The sequence below is a fragment of the Pteropus vampyrus genome, unplaced genomic scaffold (genome assembly GCF_000151845.1).
Source record: "Pteropus vampyrus isolate Shadow unplaced genomic scaffold, Pvam_2.0 Scaffold250, whole genome shotgun sequence".
Lineage (NCBI taxonomy): Eukaryota > Metazoa > Chordata > Mammalia > Chiroptera > Pteropodidae > Pteropus > Pteropus vampyrus.
In genome coordinates, this window is record NW_011889031.1 from 486,970 (window position 1) to 505,707 (window position 18,738).

General features: G+C 60.8%; 2 protein-coding genes across 5 annotated transcripts in view; one reads left to right on the forward strand and one right to left on the reverse strand.

Annotated features, from left to right (window-relative positions):
* FUZ (fuzzy planar cell polarity protein) overlaps positions 1 to 2,712 on the forward strand; it is a 7,603-nt gene extending 4,891 nt beyond the window's left edge. For 3 of the 4 annotated variants that reach the window (XM_011374519.2, XM_023520130.1, XM_011374518.2), the window contains 6 exons: positions 174 to 371; positions 519 to 614; positions 890 to 996; positions 1,069 to 1,133; positions 1,206 to 1,280; positions 2,229 to 2,712. In XM_011374519.2, coding sequence (XP_011372821.1) covers positions 174 to 371; positions 519 to 614; positions 890 to 996; positions 1,069 to 1,133; positions 1,206 to 1,280; positions 2,229 to 2,455 — 768 coding nt within the window. In that variant the 3' untranslated portion in view covers positions 2,456 to 2,712. Of the gene's footprint in view, positions 1 to 115; positions 372 to 518; positions 615 to 889; positions 997 to 1,068; positions 1,134 to 1,205; positions 1,281 to 2,228 lie in introns of all 4 variants that reach the window. The other variant, XM_011374520.2, reaches the window with a different exon arrangement.
* Positions 2,491 to 18,738, reverse strand: part of AP2A1 (adaptor related protein complex 2 alpha 1 subunit) — a 29,699-nt gene continuing 13,451 nt past the window's right edge. The window contains exons 6-24 of the mRNA XM_023520125.1: positions 13,689 to 13,818; positions 12,975 to 13,076; positions 12,026 to 12,134; positions 8,885 to 9,035; positions 8,503 to 8,671; positions 8,205 to 8,342; positions 7,847 to 8,029; positions 7,344 to 7,441; positions 6,863 to 7,094; positions 6,593 to 6,760; positions 6,341 to 6,504; positions 5,596 to 5,652; positions 5,429 to 5,511; positions 5,253 to 5,342; positions 3,961 to 4,084; positions 3,762 to 3,878; positions 3,597 to 3,666; positions 3,270 to 3,404; positions 2,491 to 2,929 (exon numbers count right to left, since the gene is read on the reverse strand). Of these exons, the coding sequence (XP_023375893.1) occupies positions 2,852 to 2,929; positions 3,270 to 3,404; positions 3,597 to 3,666; positions 3,762 to 3,878; positions 3,961 to 4,084; positions 5,253 to 5,342; positions 5,429 to 5,511; positions 5,596 to 5,652; positions 6,341 to 6,504; positions 6,593 to 6,760; positions 6,863 to 7,094; positions 7,344 to 7,441; positions 7,847 to 8,029; positions 8,205 to 8,342; positions 8,503 to 8,671; positions 8,885 to 9,035; positions 12,026 to 12,134; positions 12,975 to 13,076; positions 13,689 to 13,818 (2,398 nt within the window). The 3' untranslated portion in view covers positions 2,491 to 2,851. The remainder of the gene's footprint in view (positions 2,930 to 3,269; positions 3,405 to 3,596; positions 3,667 to 3,761; positions 3,879 to 3,960; positions 4,085 to 5,252; positions 5,343 to 5,428; positions 5,512 to 5,595; positions 5,653 to 6,340; positions 6,505 to 6,592; positions 6,761 to 6,862; positions 7,095 to 7,343; positions 7,442 to 7,846; positions 8,030 to 8,204; positions 8,343 to 8,502; positions 8,672 to 8,884; positions 9,036 to 12,025; positions 12,135 to 12,974; positions 13,077 to 13,688; positions 13,819 to 18,738) is intronic.

The window sequence follows — 18,738 nt, forward strand, 5'->3', positions numbered from 1 at the left end:
GGCATTTGAAGATGAAGGAACCCCGGCCCAGGGAGGGTGAGGAACATGAGCATGGCCACCAGGCAAGCTTTTAATTGTATGCCGGTCTGTTCCCACTCCTCGCCCACCTGGGAAGTCATTGCTGCCCCTGCTCGTGTCCCCTGACTCGCTGTCGGCCTGTCTCCCTTACCCAGGAAGCCCTGTCTGGGTTCGCCGAGGCTGCGGGCACGGCCTTCGTCAGCCTGGTCGTGTCGGGCCGGGTGGTGGCAGCAACAGAGAGCTGGTGGCGGCTGGGGACGCCGGAGGCAGTGCTGCTCCCCTGGCTGGTGGGGTCCCTGCCGCCGCAGGCCGCTCGCGACTACCCGGTGTACCTGCCGCACGGGAGTCCCACGGTGAGTGGGTGGGGCGGGCTGCGGAAGGCGAGGGCCGGGACACGTGTGCGCGAAGGGGTGGCCCCCGGCGGCGGAGTCGCGGGGAGGCGGGGCTTGTGATGGAAGGGGCGGGGCTCCGGCCCGCCCACCCTGCGCGCCCTGCTTCAGGTCCCGCACCGGCTTCTGACCCTGACTTTGCTGCCGGGCTTGGAGCTGTGTCTGCTCTGCGGGCCGCGCCCTCCCCTCAGCCAGCTGGATCCACAGGTGAATTCGGGCCGTGTCCTGCTTTCCCTTTATTACACCCTCTGCCCGCGAGCCCCGCCCTTCCCTCCTCGCCCCGCCCTGGGAGGCTCCCTGGCCCCGCCCCTGCAGGCCCCGCCCCCTCGGGCTGCCCTCCAATCGCCTTCACCCCAGCTCGGCCCCTCTTTCGCCCTGACCCCATCCTTCCAGTCCTGGTCCCATCCACCGTCCCGGTCCCCTCTGCCCTCCGCCCTTACGGGCCACGCCTCCTGCCCACACCTCACCCTCGCCCCCTACAGCTTCTGGACCGCTGGTGGCAGCCACTGCTGGACCCGCTGCGGGCCTGCCAGTCTCTGGGACCCCGAGCGCTGCCCGCTGGCTTCCCCCTGCACACGGACATCCTCGGGTACGGCTCGGGTGGGGCAGCGGCTGCGTCCTCATCCCCTCTAGCCCTGGCTGTGACACTCTCTTTTTCCAGACTGCTGCTCCTCCACCTGGAACTAAAGCGTTGCCTCTTCACGGTGGAGCCCTCGGGAAATAAAGGTGACCGAGGGGCGCGGGGCTGGCAGGGCCGGGCCCAAAGGGACACGCTGTCACCCTCTCTTCCGCCTCCAGAGCCTTCCCCTGGGCAGCGTCGGCACGTCCTCCGCTCCTTCTACGCCCTGGTCACGGCCGCGCACTTCCCGCCAGGTCAGTGGAGGGCACCATGCCCCCTTTGCACAGGCTGGGGAAACTGAGTCCCAGGTCGCTTTGGGGTGGGGTAAGAGGAGAGAGAACTGGTGGGGCCCAGCATGCATTGGGCACGGCTCTCCTGGAGGCCCCGGCACCCATGCTGATGACGGGCAGGGTGGGGCAGGGAGGTCCCAGCCTGGAGGTCCCAGGCTTCCTGGGTAATCCTAACCGTTCACACCGAGACCTCATCTCTTGCCAAGTGCTTTATATGTAATGACTCACTCCATCCTCATAGGTAAGGGTTACCTCCTGTTAGGTCGTCACTGTCATATTACAGATGGGGAAGCTGAGGCCCAGCTAATAAGCGCAGAGCCACGAGTCACACAGGCGACGTGGCTCCTACAGCCACACTCTCCACTGCTTAGAGTACAGGCTATACCGAGTCTTGGGGAGCGCGTTCCCCAGAGCCCAGGATAGGAAAAGTGGTCCTAGAACACGAGGCCCCAGAGACAAAGGAAGGGACCCGGGGTGTTGATACCACCCCAGAGACAACATGGTCAAAAGCTCTACTGGGAGGGGCAGATGACTACCCCTTCCTGACTGTCGGCTCCACCTCTTCCCACCCACCTCCCACATTTAAAGTGGGGTGGGGTCCTCAGGGGTCCCCTGTACCTGGAGCACAGTGACTGGCACCTGGTAAGACACCTGTGTTTGCAATTTGTGTTGCTAAGCGGATTGCCCGCGGCTACCCGCAGTATCCCCAGGAAAGAGGGGACCGAGACTGAGTGGGAGGAGGGGCAGCTGAGTGAGGAAGTCTGTGGCCTTCAGGTCGCTGACAGCCAGATGGAGCCCTGAGGCCTGCCAGGAGTCAAACTGAGGCCCGGGATGGGGTATGGCCTCTGCAGGTTGGCATCCCAGTGGTCCAGGCCGCACCGGTCACCTCGGCCCTCCCTGTCCTTTCTTCAGAGCTGGGGCAGCAAGAGGAGAAGGTGGAGAATGCAGCCCACCGGGTCCAGGTGCCGCGAGCCTGCTACCAGGTGTCGGGAACTGAAGAGCCAGGCTCGGGATGGCGGTTGGTGGCCCTGCATTTGGGGCCCCGGCTGCTGCTGCTGTTGCTGTCTGCTCAGAGTCCCACGCATGGGCTGCGGGGCCTGGCCACCCACACTCTCCATGCCCTCACCCCTCTCCTCTGACCACTGGGCATGAGTGACAGACAAGGACCCAGGGCTGTTAGCATCTTTCGATTTATTCGCTCACAATAATACACAGCCCCTGGACGGGGACAGGGCAGACGGGCCACGACGGGGTCAGATGGGAGGGGAGGAGGCGCCTGCTTCCCTGGCCCCTCTCCCCTCTGTGCTTGGGGGAGAAGAGGAGGGAGGGGGCTCCCCTTACCCCCCAGAATGTAAACAGCAGCAGATGAACAAAAATAAAAATACAAAAGGCCGGAGGAAGGTCCTAGGCATCCCCCTACCCCAGGGTCTTCCCTGTCACCAGCGGCCGTCCCCTCACTACCCCATCCACCAAAGCTCCCTTAGTGCTCGGGGCTGCCTGGCACTGGCCACATCCCCAGGGGCGGAGTCCAGGGCTCAGAACTGCTGGGCCAGCAGCTCGCACAGGTGACGGGAGACGGGCTCCTTGCTGGTACGCAGGGTCAGCCGGTACATCTGGGGGCGGGACACAGGAGGGCTGGGACTCAGGGAGGAGGCAGAGGGATGGCGCAGGCCGGGTAAGAACCCAGAGAGGAAGATATAGGGGAGACAGAAGATGCGAGGAGAGGAAAAGGAAGAAGGGGTCAGAAACGGGACAGAAGAGACAGGAAACAGATAAAGGGGAAAATAGAAAGGGAAGCCAAGAAGGGTGGGAAGGTTACGGACAGACAGACACCGTGCTGGGAGGGCGGCGAGAGGAAGCCCAGACTTAGAGGACTGCAGGGGTGGGGACGGACGATGCGCACGATGTAGGGGGTGACACGTGTCTCAGGCCGGCCTCCCAGACCCCACGCACCTGAGCCTGGGCATTGGGCTCCAGCCGGAGCAGACAGCCCACCTGCAGGGCCTTAGTCTGGATGATTCCAGCCCCCACAAAGTTTTCAGGGTTGGGGTCCACGTTGTCCAAGAGAGCAGAGCCGAAACCCAGGAGCTGAGGAGGAAGAGGGGTGCCAGCCCTGTCAGCTGCCAGACAGTGGCGCACACCAGTTCCCAAAACCCGTTTGACAGAAGGGAGAACAAGAGGTTGAGAGGCGCAGCGGCCCCTGCTCCCCACATGCAGAGCTGGAGCGGGGCAGGGCTGGGATGTCAGAGCGGGGGCACTGTCTCGCCCCACTCCTCTCACCTTGGCCTTGGTGACTTCGGGGTCCATGGGGTGGTTGGCTTTGAAGATTTTCTGCGCCTCCTGCTGGGGGCTGAGGCAGGAAAGGGTGGATGGAGTCAGGGCCCCCGGCAGCCCTGGCCTGCCCGCCCTGGACCAGCTGTGGCTCCACCCCCACCCGCTGCTCACAGGCTCAGCTGCTTCCAGCGCTGGAAGAAGTCCTGGGCTGCCATCTCCGTCGGCTGGAAGAACTTGTTGATGGTCACTGGGAGCTTCAGGGTGAGGGACTGGGGGGCACCTCCATACCTGGCCAGGAAGGAGGAGGGCTCCATCAGACCGTGCCCCTCACCCAGAAGCCCCGCCCACCCGGTCGACCCTACTGACTCACCGGAAGCGCACAGACAAGAAAGGCGGCGCCAAGAAGTCGCGCAGACACTCAATGTTGAGCACCTGCTGCACCTGCGCCCCGCCGTCCACTTGCGCGGCCACGCGCTTCGTCTGCACCGCCAGCTGTGCGGGCCGTCGTCAAGGAAACCAGAAACACGAGGTGGCTCCCCGGGGCCCTCGCTGCTAACCTCTGGTGGGGCCAGGCCCTGTCATCCCAGGTTCAACCTACTAGACCCAGCTCCACAGTCCTTTCTATGCTAAACCACTGGCCCTCCACAGCGGGCTCAGCGACCTCCATGACAGCGCATGTCACATCGCACTGCAGCAAGAGCCGCCCCGAGTCTGAATCCCGGCTCTTAACCATCTCACTGACGGTGGGCAGGTGACTTAACCTCTCGCAGCCTCCCCTGCAAAATGAGCATCACGTCCTCAGAATTCAGTGAAATAATCCAGCACCGGTACTTGTCTGTGTGTTTGGCACGTGGTAAGTGCACAAAAACGGTGGCGATTCGTGTCATTACCACCATCGACCTTCAGGTGAACAACCCGAGGGCAACGGCGAGTCTTCTGTACCTGTCCCCCAACCCGCCCACGCCCAGCGAGGAGCTGAGCCAACAAGGAGGCCTCTGGAAATGTCCAGGAACGGAGCAAAGAACCGAAAAGGCCCTCAGAGGTCTAACCCCTGTAGTGTCACAGGGCTGAAATGGAGGCCCAGGGACGGGTCGAGGGGACAGCCGCTGCTCTAGCCCTTCCTTTGTGCCAGCCATTCTTCTGGGGTTCTCTAACCACTGATCTTTAAAACCCTGCAAGAAGAGAGAAGGGGGGCTGCCCTTCAGAGAGGGGGTGGGAAGACACCAAGAGGCACAGTGACCGGTCCAGGTCACAGAGGAGATGGCCCTGTCGGGGCCGACACCCCCAGGCCTGGCTCTCAGGTGCAGGAGGCACTGGAATCATGGGTGTGGAACCTGACGAGGGACAGGGTCAGGACGAGGTCAGGAAGGGGCCCGACAGGCACGGATGAGGGCCCGGAGCAGCAGGGGTTCTGGAAGTAATGCCCCCCCCTTCCCCCCGCCACCTATCATAGTATTTCACTGCCGTCTCCTATCTCGGGGGAAATAGGCCACTGCCGTCCTACAGATGACACTAACTGTCAGAGAAGTCGTCTGTTCAGGCTCTCAAGTAAGAGGGCCGGACGGGAATCTGGACTTGGGTCCATCTCCGTCCCAGCGGCCAAGAGGGCAGACCTGGAGGGGTGGGGCGGGGCCCGGGGGCGGGGGCGGGGCCAGAGGATATGAGTCTGGAGGTCTCCGGGGTGGACCACAGATGGCGAGAAGTTCTGGAACTGCACCGAGGTCTTGTTGCCATAGAAGAGATACATGCGGCCTGTGGGGTGGGGAGGGGCCGGGCTCCGTCAAGGTTCCCATGACCTCTCCCTGCTCGCCCCCCAACCGCACAGCCCCCCAACACACCCAAGTTCTGCCGGAACTCCGACTTGACTCCAATCTGCAGCAGCTGGTTCTCAAACAAGACCCCGTTGTTCTTGCACACGAACCTGGATGGGGGCGGTGGGAGCTCGGGATGAGGGGAGTGCTCCCCACGCGTCCCTGTGCCCCTCCCCGAGGTCCCCCAGACTCACTTATTCAGCAGATCATCAGCTTCCGGGATGGGCGGGCCGATGTCCTCGGGACCTGAGCTGCAGGCCGGGAAAGGAATGAGATGGGAGGGGGCTGGGGGGGGCCAAGGGTAAAGACCGGGAGCTAACAGAGGGAGACGGAACCCCAGAATCCACATACCCAGGTTCCCCAAAGAATCTCAGAGAACCCCAGAAGCAATCTGGTGGCTGCCACTGATGGAAACAGGACCCTGGCAATGTACTGCCGCCCCGGCCCCCCAATCCCGGCATCAGAGGACCCTGACTGTCACTCCCTTCCAAGCCCTTGCCTCTGCGGCTCAGCACAACCACTCTGATGGGAGCACCAGGCCCCTCCCCCTCCCAGGGACACGAGCGCTGGCTCCCAACCCCCGAGGCCACCCTTACTCAGCAGGCGGAGCTGGGTCAGCCAGCAAAGCCATGGGGCTCTCAGGGGCAGGCGGCTCCAGCTCACTGGGCCATCCAATCCCAGAGCAGACAGAGAAGACAGGCGTGGCAGGCAGCCAATCCAAGACAGGCAGCAAGAGGACCAGAGAGAGAGGGAGGAGGGAAGGAGAGAAGGAAGAGCAGGCTGAGACACGGTGACGGCAAGGGACGACAAAGGGTGGCCTGGGGCAGCTGAGAGTCCAGAGTGGCCGGAGGGAGGGAGGAGGCAGCCAGGGTGGACAGAGGCACATGGACAGGGAGGGACAGAGGAAAAAGGGCGGCCCAGGGTCCCAGGCGGTGGTACCTGAGGAAGGCCTCCTCCGGGGTGGGCCCCAGGCTGGGCTGGGGGGCTGGGCCGTCGGAGGAGACGTCCACCAGGAGGTTGCCTGCGCCCGAGGGGGCCGGGGCTGCTGCCGGGGGAGGGGCTGCCCGCAGCCCCAGGAGGTCGGCAGAGGGCGAGGGCGTCGACTGCAGGAAGTGAGGGTGAAGATGAGCAGGTGAGAAGCGGTGACGCCCCGGCGGACTCTGCCTGGCGGCCCAGTCCCAAGGGACTCACCACAGTGCTGGGGGTGGGCTCCACACCGCCATTGATGTCACTGCTGCTGGGGTCCCTCCGGCCGTCATCCAGGGCGCTGCCGGCCCCCGGCCCCTTCTTGCGCTTCAGCTTGGCCAGGATGGACGACTCCCGCTCGGGGAAGGGCGGCATCTCCTCCAGCACCGTGGCCTGCGGGGGCAGGCGGCGGGGTAGGTCAGGGGCAGGCCAGGGCCGGGCGGGGCGGAGGCGGGGCGGAGGCGGGGCGCAGGGCGCGGGGGGCGGGGCTCTGACCAGCACGTCGGTGCTGGCCACGGAGCTGAGGGTCAGGTACTCCACGGCCCGCTGCTGCAGCTCCACGTCGGCGTTGCGCAGCTGGGAGCCGGCCCGCAGCACGCCCTGGATGGTGGCCTTGGTCTCCGGGAAGAGGTTGATGAACTTGATGTAGGTGGACAGCAGCAGGGCCCTCGTCGCCACGCTGCACAGGTGGAACTTGGAGTGCAGCAGGGAGAACTGCACCGGGGGGCTGCGTGGCGTGGGGGGCCAGGGGTCAGAGGGCGCCGGCTCCACCCACCTCTCCCAGAATCCCCGGAGCGGAAGTGGCGCCTCCCTCAGAGGGGCTGTTCCCGGGACCCCTGAGGGTTGGTCCTGCCTTACCCAGCCAGGTGCGAGGCGAGGGGCGAGGAGGTTCCTGGGAGCCCCACCGCCAGCCCCGAAACCCCTGTGGTCCCCCACACCCCCGGCCCCTCAGAAGTGCATGTGTTCACCCCCTCACCTGGAACGGGGGTCCCCAGCAATCAGGTTCCCAAACTCCCCAAGGATATAGCCGCCGACCTTCACCATGTTCTCGTGGCAGGCTGGGGCCTGGAGCGCCTGGGGGGCAGGGCCACGGAGGGCGGGGACAACCTGAGCAGTGCGCCTGGCTCAGGAGCGCTTGGGTGCACAAGCGCGGGGCTGAACCCGACTCCTGCCAACATGTGGGATCCGCGGGCTGACCCTCCCGGTGTGAGACGAGGGGTTACAGGTGGGGAGACTGACGCAGTGGCTACGACGAGACCCCTTTCCTGGGGCCGAGTGGGGACCTGCTGGGACCTGGGGAGCAGCCACTGCACACTGGGCACCCCGCTGCCCCTCACACTGGCCCAGGAGGCCCGGCAAGGCCCAGGAACTGCTGTGAGGAGGAGGAAGCAGGGCGGGGGCCGGGCCGCCTGGCCCCACAGCCCTGGCTGTCCTTGCTCTTCCCGTGGCCCCTGATGCGGGTGAGGTGGGGGCGCTGACCTCAAAGACCGTCTTGGCCGCGTAGCCCTGGACATCGTCGCGGTTGGTGACGATCTGCAGCACGCGGTACCACACCTCCTCACTCACGTAGTCGCCCGCGATGCGGATGAGGTTGAGGATGGTGTCCACGTACCAGCTGTAGTCCACCGCGTACTTCTCCGCCAGGATGGCCACCTTCAGCACCTGCCAGGCGGGAGAAAGGACAGGCATGCGTGTGTGTGTGTGTGTGTGTGTGTGTGTGTGCAGGAGCGGGTGCCCACGGGGAGTCAGGTGTGGACTCACGAGCTGACTAGCCCTGGGCTCCCACTGTCCCCTCTGGAGACCTGGAGTCCGGGCCCCCGGCCCTCCTCAGACTCACGATCTCTTCTCGGATGGCGTAGTCGGCCGTCTCCAGGTACCGCAGCATCTCCGACACGATCTGCTTGGCATTGCTCCGGTCACACATGGCATAGAGGAGGTCGGCTGCCCGCTGTCGCACGCTGACGTCCCGCTCCGTCTGAGGGAAGAGAGCAAGCGGGGTGTGTTCCAGGCTCCGTGTGGCATGGGGCTGGTCACCCAGGGCCTCTGACTCCTGGGACTCCCTGAAGGGGTGCCGCAGCCACAGGCCGGGTGGGTGCGGAGAGCCGGCGCAGAGTGGGCTCGGAGGTGGCGCACACCTTGAGGGCGTTGATGACGGTGTCGATGTGTGTCTTGACGGCCTCGTGGGAGAACTCGGAGCTGGCCAGCGTGCACATGCTCTCCAGGGCCAGGTAGCGCAGGTTGGTCTCCCGGTGCTGCAGGAACTGGCCCAGCTGGTTGCAGGCCCGCACCAGGAGGTTGGGCTCGCTGCCATGAGACAGACAGACGAGTGGGGACGTGAGGCGGCGCAGGGCTTGGTCCCCACCGTCCGTCCCGCGTCACCTCAGGCCCCAGGTCTTAACTCCTTGCCTCTGACCCAGCTGTGACCACTCCAGTGACCCAGACACTTAGCTGCCGCTCTCCTAGGAGCTGGGAGCCCAGGTCCCGCCCTCTGGCCCAGCCCCCGCCCCCCGGCGGCACCTGTCGTAGTGGATGATGAGGCTGATGGTCTCGAAGAGGATGGCGTTCTTGGCATTGGAATGCTGCACCTTCTTGGACTTGGGCGGCTCCTGGGCCTTGTTGAGCACAGTCTCCAGGCACTCCACCAGCCGCCCCTTCACGGCCGCGTCCTCTGCGGGGACAGGGCGCGCCCCGGCTGAGCTCTGCCGGCCCAGCTCGCCCGCCAGGGGCAAGGGCCATGCCCCGGCTCCCATCTTCCACAGGAGGGGGGCCGGCCCCTCGGCTGCGGGCCAGGCTCCCTGCTCCCTCAAGTCCTTCCCAGGGCTCCAGGAGACCAGAGGAGATGGGAGAAGGCCGACGAGGACCCGACCCCAGGCCTGGGCCCTTGTGCTACTCCACTCTGACCCTGCCGGGCAAGAGGCTGCACTGCTGTGAGCCTCAGTTTCCCCTCCTGCAAGCACTGAGGCTCACAGGCAAAGAAAGCTCCAGGAACCTTCCTCAGAAACACCCAGAGACCCGGACTTTCCCAAGGAGGGATCTGAGTGCCTGAGACAGACAGATGCCAACCAGAAGCTCACACAAACCCCAATAACTGCCATCCCCTGGAACACCACGGGCACGGAACAGCTGTCAAGGGTTCTAGCGACAATGCTACACCCAAGTCAATCAGGCAATTCCTGGGACAGAGGAACTAGCTAGGGACACAGGCAGCCATCAGCCCAATCTAGAATTCTGCAATGCAAACTTCTGGTTTCTTCAAAAGCAGGTGGGGGAGGCGGCGAGGGGTATTCCAGACCAAAAAAAAAAAAAAAAAAACCGAGACACAGAATCAGATTTCATTTTTGGTCACAGATTGGACGCTGTCTATTTTTAAGCTATAAAAATAATGCTAGGGACAAAGCGGGCAGCGTGGAGCCTGGACAGCAAATGAGACTGAGGTTATTTTGAACCCTCTGGGGTGTGATAAGAGCGCTGTGGTTTTGTATGGTGTTCTCGGTCTTAGGGGACATGTATGGAAATATTCTGGGGTGGGGACAGTGTTATGATGTCTACAACTTCTCTTCAAGTAGTTCAGCAACTGTATGTCTGAGAGAGGGAGCAAGCAAGGGCGCAAATACAGCCAAGTACTAACGAGCTCCCCGGGGTCGAGGTCAAGGGCACCCAGGAGTTATTTCAGTGCCCTTTAAAGTAATCTTTAGGTTTGAAACTTTTTTCACAATAAACAGCTAGTGAAGCCAATGTCCTAGAATAAAGGAGGTTAAACCTCCCAGATTAAGAGGGACTTATGAGAAATAATAATTAAATTGGATACTTGTATCTTCGTCAGATCCTAGTGTGAACCAACTGTGGAAGTATTTTGGGGAAATTAGGAAAAACTGCAGTGGGTATCAGAGAACATTAGGGAATTGTTGGTAGTTTGAAGTGTGAGCGTAGAATTACTGTTGTAAATGGAAATCCCTATAGTTCTGGGAAATGCAAAACAAAATATTTAAAGGCAAAACATGACGATGTCTATAACTTTGAAACGTTTCAGATAACAAAATAAGCGTGTGCGCACAAGAAAAACGTGAAGTCTAGGTGATAGGTATTCCCTACTTGTTTGTGTGTTGGCAAATTAATAAAATTACTTGGAAATAAATTAGAGATGCCCTTCCCTGCCCTGTACCATCTGCTTGGGGCCGTGGCTGCAATTCCTACAATGTAGAGCTTCACAGTAGGTGAGGCGCCTACCCTGGGCGCACCCCAGAATTATGAGGTGGGGCTTCTGAGCTGGAAGTGGGCTTGAGTTCTAACTAAACCCTTCTATATAGCACGAGAGAGAGGCCCACAGAGGGCAAGAGGCTTCCCGGGCCTACGAGACGGAATCACTGGCTTTCACAGGCTGGGGGGGCCCTTAGCGAAGCCTATATCCTGCACTCGGTAACAGTCTGTGCACGCACACACACGGACAGGCATGCACACACAGACATGCATGCACACACATGGTCGCATAAGCACACAGGGGCATGTGTGTGCACACAGACATGCACACAGGCATGAATGCACACACGGCCATGCATGCACACACATGTATGCACAGGCAAACACATGGACATGTATGCGCACAGCCATGCACGTGCACACGGCCATGCATACATGCAGACACACATCACTGCAGACACACGCAGACATGCTCGCACACATGGGCATGCACACCAGACACACATGGGCATATATGCAAAGACACGCACAAGGACATACATGCATACACACGGTCATGCATGTAACATAGCTATGTATGCACGACACACATCGCTGCACACACATGCTTGCATACACAGACACATCGCTACACACACATGGACATGCTCGCACATGGCTGGCTATGAAGACTCAGGGCTGCACACAGGTCCCGGGCCCACAGCAGGTGCTCAGAACTCTGGCCGAATCAAAGGAAACTGGTTTATAAAGCATCGCTATGTACTGAACATCTCAGCACAGGGTCCCTCAATACCGCTCTGTGAAGTCAGCCAGCCACGACCCATGTAGTGGAGGGAGGGGCTCAGAGCAGATTCTGGAGGCAGGCTCCGTGCCCCCCCGTTGCTGCCCAGGCCTGGGGAGGCCATGTCTCATCTTCAAGCCTCAGTTTCCCTGTTTGCTATGGCAGGGATGGCTCCCCCTCACCAGCTCCATTGGGAGAGTACGGACACCCTGGTGTAAGACCTGGCTCACTGAAGGCGCTTAGTCCACACCAGCGGTGTGACCATGAGCGCTGGACACGAAAACCCCTAACCGAGCTACGCTAAGTCAAGCAGCACAGCCTGCAATCACCCTTGACGGCTCAGTGACCTTGAGCAAGGACCTCCCGCTCCAATCCTCAGTTTCCTCATCTGTGAAACAGACCTGACAACACCTCTACGTTAGGCTGGAACAGGAATGCAGCTTCGAAGAGGCCCCGGACCACAGCAGGGGACCAACCAAGACCAGCGCCTTGTCCCACCCTGTGCTACGCAGGCCGGGCGCCCGCCCAGAACGACATGCTCGTCCTGGAGCCCTCCTGGCCGGGTCGGGGCTCAGGGCTGCCCCTCACCGCAGCTGAAGGGCGGGGCCTCACAGCAGCAGCCACCCCAGAAAAACCCTGAGACAGACCCCCGCCATGCACCCCAATGGGCCTGGCGGTACCTGGCGGGGGGTAGCACTGCAGCAGCCGCAGGAGCTTCACCGACAGCCAGGGCGCCGGGACGAAGTAGTAGGTGTAGTCCTGGAGGTCGGTGGAGGCCGAGGAGACGATCTGGGGGGAGAAGGGGGTGAGGCGGGGGCGGGGGGCAGGGCTGGCTGGGCAGAGCAAAGCCACCCTCTCCTGGGGAGGGGGGAGCCTGAGCCTCAGATGGGGAGTGAGGGTTCCCTGGGCACATGGCAAGGGGCCGGCGGGTCAGGGACGAAGCAGGGCTGGCTGAGTGTCCTAAGTAAAGCCGGCGCCAGCAGGGCACAGAGTCTGCTGGCCTGACTCCCTCTGAGCACCTGGCTCCAACTCTGCGCGTCCCCCCAATGTCCCCCGACGCCCGGGCTGTGTCCACCAGGGCACAGGTCACAGCCGCTTGCTAGACACTGCTGCCACACGCCCCTTCCCGACAGGACAGGGGGCTCCTAGAGGGCTGGGGTCTGACTCATCTGTGTCCCTCATCAGCCCACACACGGCCAGGCACACAGGAGGCCTCGGGCAGGTGCCCAGGACACGGGTGCATGGTGGGGGGAGGAGCAGGGGGAAGGAGGGCGAGGGGAGCGGGGGGCACGGCAGAGAACGCGGGGTGAGGAAGACAGACAGAGAGGGCAAGACGGACAAATCGGGGAAGCAGCCCCCACTTCCTGGGGGCCCGCCACGCAGCGGGCCCTGTTCTGACTCCTCGCACAGATGACATCACGGCAGCCATGCTGAGCGAGCGCTGGCATCGTCCGCATGAACGGACAGGGTGACTGAGGCCCAGGGAGGTAAAGCCACTTCCCCGGGGCCGCGCAGCCAGGAAGTGACTGAGTGCAAAGCCGCCGGGCAGAGCAAGAGGGCCTGAGAGGTGCCCCAGGGGACGAGGACACGGGGGGCCACCTCCCATGGCCATGCTGAGACCTCACCCACCCGGCTCAGGCGAGACACTGCCAGGGAGATGCACGTCTTGAAGTCGTCGGGGTTCTTCTTACAGAGACAGGTGATGAGGCTGACGGCGGCCGTGACCACGCCCTGCGGGGGCAGATGAGTGGCGGGTCAGGGCCCCGGGGGAGGGTCGGGCTGGGGACACGTGTGCAGGCTGCGGAGCTGAGGAGACTCGGAAGCACGAAGGAGCGGGTCAGGGTGTGCTTGGGCAGGGGCAGGGGCATGGCGGGTGCTCTGGGGCTCAGGGACCACGGCCAGCGCCAACTTGGGTACTGGGCAGAGGGAAGGCAGGACATGGAGGGACTGAGTACTGAGGGTGGTGACAGATGTCAGCATCTCCGTGCTGGCTGGGCAGGTGACAGACATTGGGAGAACCTCAGGGTGTCGGAAAGAGGCTAGATTTTCTGAAGGGCTGGGTCGGTACTGGGTGTCAGGGACACTGGACAGGACCCTTGGGCAGCCTGAGTGCCAGGGACAGAGATGGGGGTGGTGTCTGCACACCTGGGTGCGTAATGGGTACCAGGGTGGACCGGATCAGGGTCTCTAGTTGCCTGGGTGCAGGCAGGGACAGAGGTGGGGGGGGCTCTGGGCTTCCAGGTGGGGTCAGGGCAGGGATGGGCCCCCAGGCCGATGTCAAGGGCAGGGGTGTGGCTTGGGGGCAGTGGCGGGGGGCCCTGGGTGCCGGGCACGGGGCCTCACCATGTGCTGGTCGTTGAGCAGGTGCACCACGCGGGCCGTCCACTCGCCCATGGGCACCAGGTCAGGCGAGGCCTTGTAGAGCCGCAGCAGGCACAGGGCCGCACTCTGCTTCACGCTGTCCATGCTGTCCCTGTGGGGACACAACATGGGGGTGAGTGGGGGTCAGGGTGCCCCCGGCCCCGCACACCTCCCCTCCTCTCGTCCCTCCCAGGAAGGGTGGCCAGAGAGAGGGAGAGAGCCACGTGGAACCGGGGTCCAACATGGCGCGGCCCTCATGGGCCGGCCGGTCTCGGGTTTTCCATCTGCAAGATGGGCTGGATCTCTCCCCGCCTGAGGTCACTGGCAGGGTGAAACGCGGAGCCTGGCTGGCACCTTCATTCGTTCACCGAGCACAGATTCAGTGCCCCCTGGGCAGCAGCACGGCCCCAAGCGCCGTGGACGGTGGTGGACGAACTGTTCCAAACACCTGTCCTCACAGAGCTGACACTCTGGCCGGGGCGGGCGGCATCCACGCACACACAGCAGACGCCGCTGGGGTCCGGTGCGGTGGCACAGACCAGGGCAGGTACGCCATGGCGTGCCGGGAATGCCACTGTGGAGGAAGGCCTCTCTGATAAGGTGCCAGGTGAGCAGAAAACCGAGACCTCAATGAGAAAAACCAAAATCTCTGCACAGAATGTCCCCACCCTAGGGTGTTCGAGGGGACGGCGCGAGAACATTCACCGCCCGTCGTCAGATCGAAACTGGAAACCAGCGGAAGGCCTGGACACGAGACGGCACTGGCTCAACAGTGGCCTTTTCACACTCATCACGGCTCACGTCCCACAGCCCGCACCCTGGGCCACGCTCTGCTCTAAGTGTGTCACGTATCAACGTGCTAGATCTTCACGACAGGCCTCTACGGAGGGGAGGTCCATTATCATCCATCACAGGCGGGGAAATGTCCAAGTAGCAAACGAAGGCGTAAGAGCTATTTATTGACTCGGTTAAGTTAAGCAGAGGCTGTGATGCTTTTTTGGTCCGGTCTAACACGACATAATTGGGGGGGGAGGGGTGCCAGGTATAAAGGAACAAAACGTACATGGGAATAACCACCACCGAATCTGGGGGACCAGGGACGGGCGAGGGGAAGATGAAGAGACGATGTAAAGAACAGAAGGGAGACTGAACTGCAGCTGTTTCTTCTTTTTAAAAAAGGCTACGTGACTCAGCGACTCCGTGCCCAGCGTCTACACCGGAGGAGTGAAAACGGAGTTCACACGAATGTGAACGGCCAAAAGGTCGGAGCTTTCTGACCAATAAATAAATAAGAGGTGGTCCATCTGAACGGTGGAATGCCATTACTCAGCATCGAAAAAGAACAAAGCTCTGATACATGCCACGACACGATGAGCCTCAAAAACACGCCAAGACTAGAAAGCCAGACACGAAGGGCCACCTATTGTGCGATCCCACTAATGTGAGATGTCCAGGATTGGCGAATCCATAGAGATAGATAGCAGACTGGTGGTTGCCAGGGGCTGGGGGGAGGGAGAACAAGGAGTGACCGCTGATGGGCTTGGGGGCTTCTTTCTGGGGTGATGGGAATATTCTGGAACCAGATAGCAGTGGTGGTTACAGAACACGGACTATATAAAAGACCACGGAATCGTACCCTTTAAAGTAGTTAAAAGTGAACTTTATGTTGTATTTTATCGCAATTAAAAAAAGAAAATCTACCTAAAAATGTTCCTCCGTGCCTCAGTCGTTCTCAAGGCCAAGTTTCCAGCGTGGAGGCCCAGCGCACTCGGGCGACCCCAGCCTGGCCCACGACGCTGGCAGGACACAGCCCCTCCGCAGCCAGCCCCTCATGTGAAACAGGGACATCACTTAGGCTCATGCGCACTTGTCACACCGGCCTCCTCAGCCCTCAGGAGGTGCTGAGTTCTCCAGCTAGGGTGGCCGGCGACCTCTGTCTTGCCCAAGCCAATGGCCACTGCCTGTCCCCGTCTTAAAGAAACTGTCAGCAGCACCTGCACCGCTGCCCACTCCTCCGTGAGTTTCTCTGAGTTCCGAGCCGTGGCCCATACTGGTTTCCCCGCCGACTCCCCCGCCAGCCAGACCCGGACACCCTGGGCCACCCCGGGCCACCCCGGGGTTCAGCCTCCGGTTGCTTCCCTGCCCAGCTCGTGTCCTCCCTGGGGACTTCATCAGGCAGGGGCTTTCAGTACCGCCATCCCGCACTGTCTGATATGTGGGCCCGGCCACACGGGGCTCCTGGGCACAGGAACCGCGGTGAGTCCCAACTGAGATGCCACGTGAGTGTCCCTTACACGCTGGGCTGCAAAGACTCAGCAGAAAAAATACCGTAGGGCAGCTCACGGATAATTCTGATGCTGATCCAACGTCCAAATGAAAAGATTCTGGTTGGATCAGGTTCAATGAAAATGTCACAGTTAGCGGCGCGCATCTGCTTCTACTCCGTCTCCCGTGGTGACCGGGCAAGGCCAGGGCGCGTGTGTGGTCCTGGCCACACTTCTGTGTGCGGAGCGGCTCTCTCAGCTGTCTCTCCGGCCCCGACTCCCCGCCGTCCAACCACCTACCCCCGTCTTTACCTCAGCGTCTACCGGGCGCCTCAGACTCAACGCGGCCACACGCAGCTCCGCATCCTCCTCACTCACCTGGTCCCCCCGCCCTCATCGTCCGCCCACCTGTTCCACTGCACGTCTCTAACTGCTTCCACTCCACATGTGACCCGTCCCATGGGCTTCACGTCCTCTCCTAACTGCCTTCACGGTCACCACCCAGGTCCCAGCCACCGTCGGCTCTGCCCCCGATGGCGACAGCGGTCTCCGCGGGCCCCCCACGACTACCCTCGCCCCCTGCAGGCTCTATTTCCGTTTATGACATCTTGGACTACCTGACTCTGAGGATCGGCCTCTTTCATTGGTTCTGGAATGTTCTCAGCTGTTGCCTGTTCAAACAGTGCCTCTGTCAAACCACCTCCTCCCTCTCTCTCTAGAACCCTGAACGGCGTTACTTTTCCTTCCCTTCCCTGGCTCTGAATCTCTCTCTTAAATTCTCCATCTCTCTGGTTCCCTGGACTGTGTTCTCATTAAGTAATTCAGTTCTACCGCCTATTTAATTCTGCTGCTAAACAAGACCACCTAATTTTTTTTTTGGTAAAGTTCAGTGATATTTTCCATTTTTAAAAATAGCCTGCTCTTTCCTCTGGTGTGTAACTCATTCTCATATTTCTTGGAACATACTGAACATACTTCACATTCTGTATGAAAATTTCAACTCTGCTGTCTTTTTTAGTCTTCCTTCTGCTGGTTGTGTCTCATGATGTCTGCAATCCTATGTTTAGTGATTTTCGACTGTGAGCTACTCATGTAACTCGGAGCTTCACGGATAGTGATCTTTGGGACCTGTGATGAAGGTGGGTTTCTCCAGAAGAAACTCCTTTGTTTCTGTCACGCCCTGGGCTACTACCGGTTTTCATCACTTTAAACTCGAGTTTGGCTTAAGGATTTGTGGATGACCCAGGTAAGGAAAAATCAGGCTGAAAACCGGTGTGTGCGACGCTCTGTGCCAAGGTTTGAAACAGGTCATTCTGCTTATAGTCTCTAAGAAGATTTATTTCTAGGTCACCCTCACTTTGAAGTATGGCCTCTGAAGCCTCTCCATGGACAAGCTTTGTCTTCTGTTCCCAGAGGCCGTGATGCCCCGAAAGGAGTATTAGGGACACCCCCAGTTTAGCAAATGCCCTCTAAGCAAAAGCTGGCTTTGGCATTCTGCGCATCTCCCCGGGTGCCAGGTGCCTCTGGGCTCGTGGCCTGTCCTTAACTTTCTTGCTAGCTCACGAATACACTGGAGAAAATTTCCTTTCCTTCGACATTGACTGTTGGCTTTCAGTGAGAGTCTCAATCAGGAAACGGGTCCACATGGTGCCAGAAACACGAGTCCTACCTTCTCCTGCACTAGGCCCAGCGATCTTTGGAAAGTACAAAGCCACACAGGTCATCCGCCTGCTTCAAACACACCAACCGCCTCCCACGTCAATTCCAACAGAATCCAAATGGCCCTCGCGCGGTTGCTCCGATCGCCACACTCCAGCCACAGACGCCACCTCTTAGTTCCACGAATGGAGAGGGTTCACGGCTACCTCAGGGCGGGCGTGGACTTGCTGCGCCTTTTTGCTTGAGACAGGCTCTCTCCATTGTTGAATGACTCTATGCTCTCATCGCAGTGTCAAATTACATGTCACCTCCTTGGAGAGACCCCCCCACCCCGCCCCCGACAAGTCTAATTTAAGCAGCCTCCCCCACTACCCTGTTTGTTTTGTTCAGAGCACGTGTCACTGTCTGTCCTCATCGTAGCTCTCTGCGTACGTGTTTGCTCTTTGGGTCCCCCACTACACGTAAGCTCCCCAGGGGTGGGTGTGACAGTCCCAGCTGCTCGCTCCTGCCTGCCACACCCACGACAGTGCCCCGCACGCTGGAGGCGCTCCAGAAATATCTGCCAGATGACCTCCTGCCCCAGGATGATCACACTGGCTGACCCCACGGCCCCTTACGCCTTTCCTCTTTCCATGGCCAATGACTCCTCTCCACTTAGGTCTCGACCTCGTGCCACTTCCTCTGGGAAGCCCTCCCTGATCCCCCAGGCTAGGTCGGGCACACCCCTACTAAATGCCCTTAGGGGCTCCTGTGCCCCTCAGAATGGTTCTGAGAAGAATTAGATGTTTCACCCTGCGATTATTCAATCTGCGTTTATCTCCCACTCTGGGCCGTGATGGCCGGGAGGACGACGGCCTTGTCCATTTCCGGCCATGACTACAGTCCCGGCAATCGGCATAGTGCCTCGAACATGCTCAGTGGATGTTTGTTGAATGAATGAATGAATGAATGAATGAAGATGAGGACGTTCTGAAGGGCTGTCACCAACACAGGTGAAGGTCGTCACCTCTTCTGTACCAGATAACGGGTAAAGGCCCGTTAATCAGACAGACATCCCACTGGCTTCGCTGGGAGGCTGCCCCACACTGCCAACTTGGTGAGATGAGGCG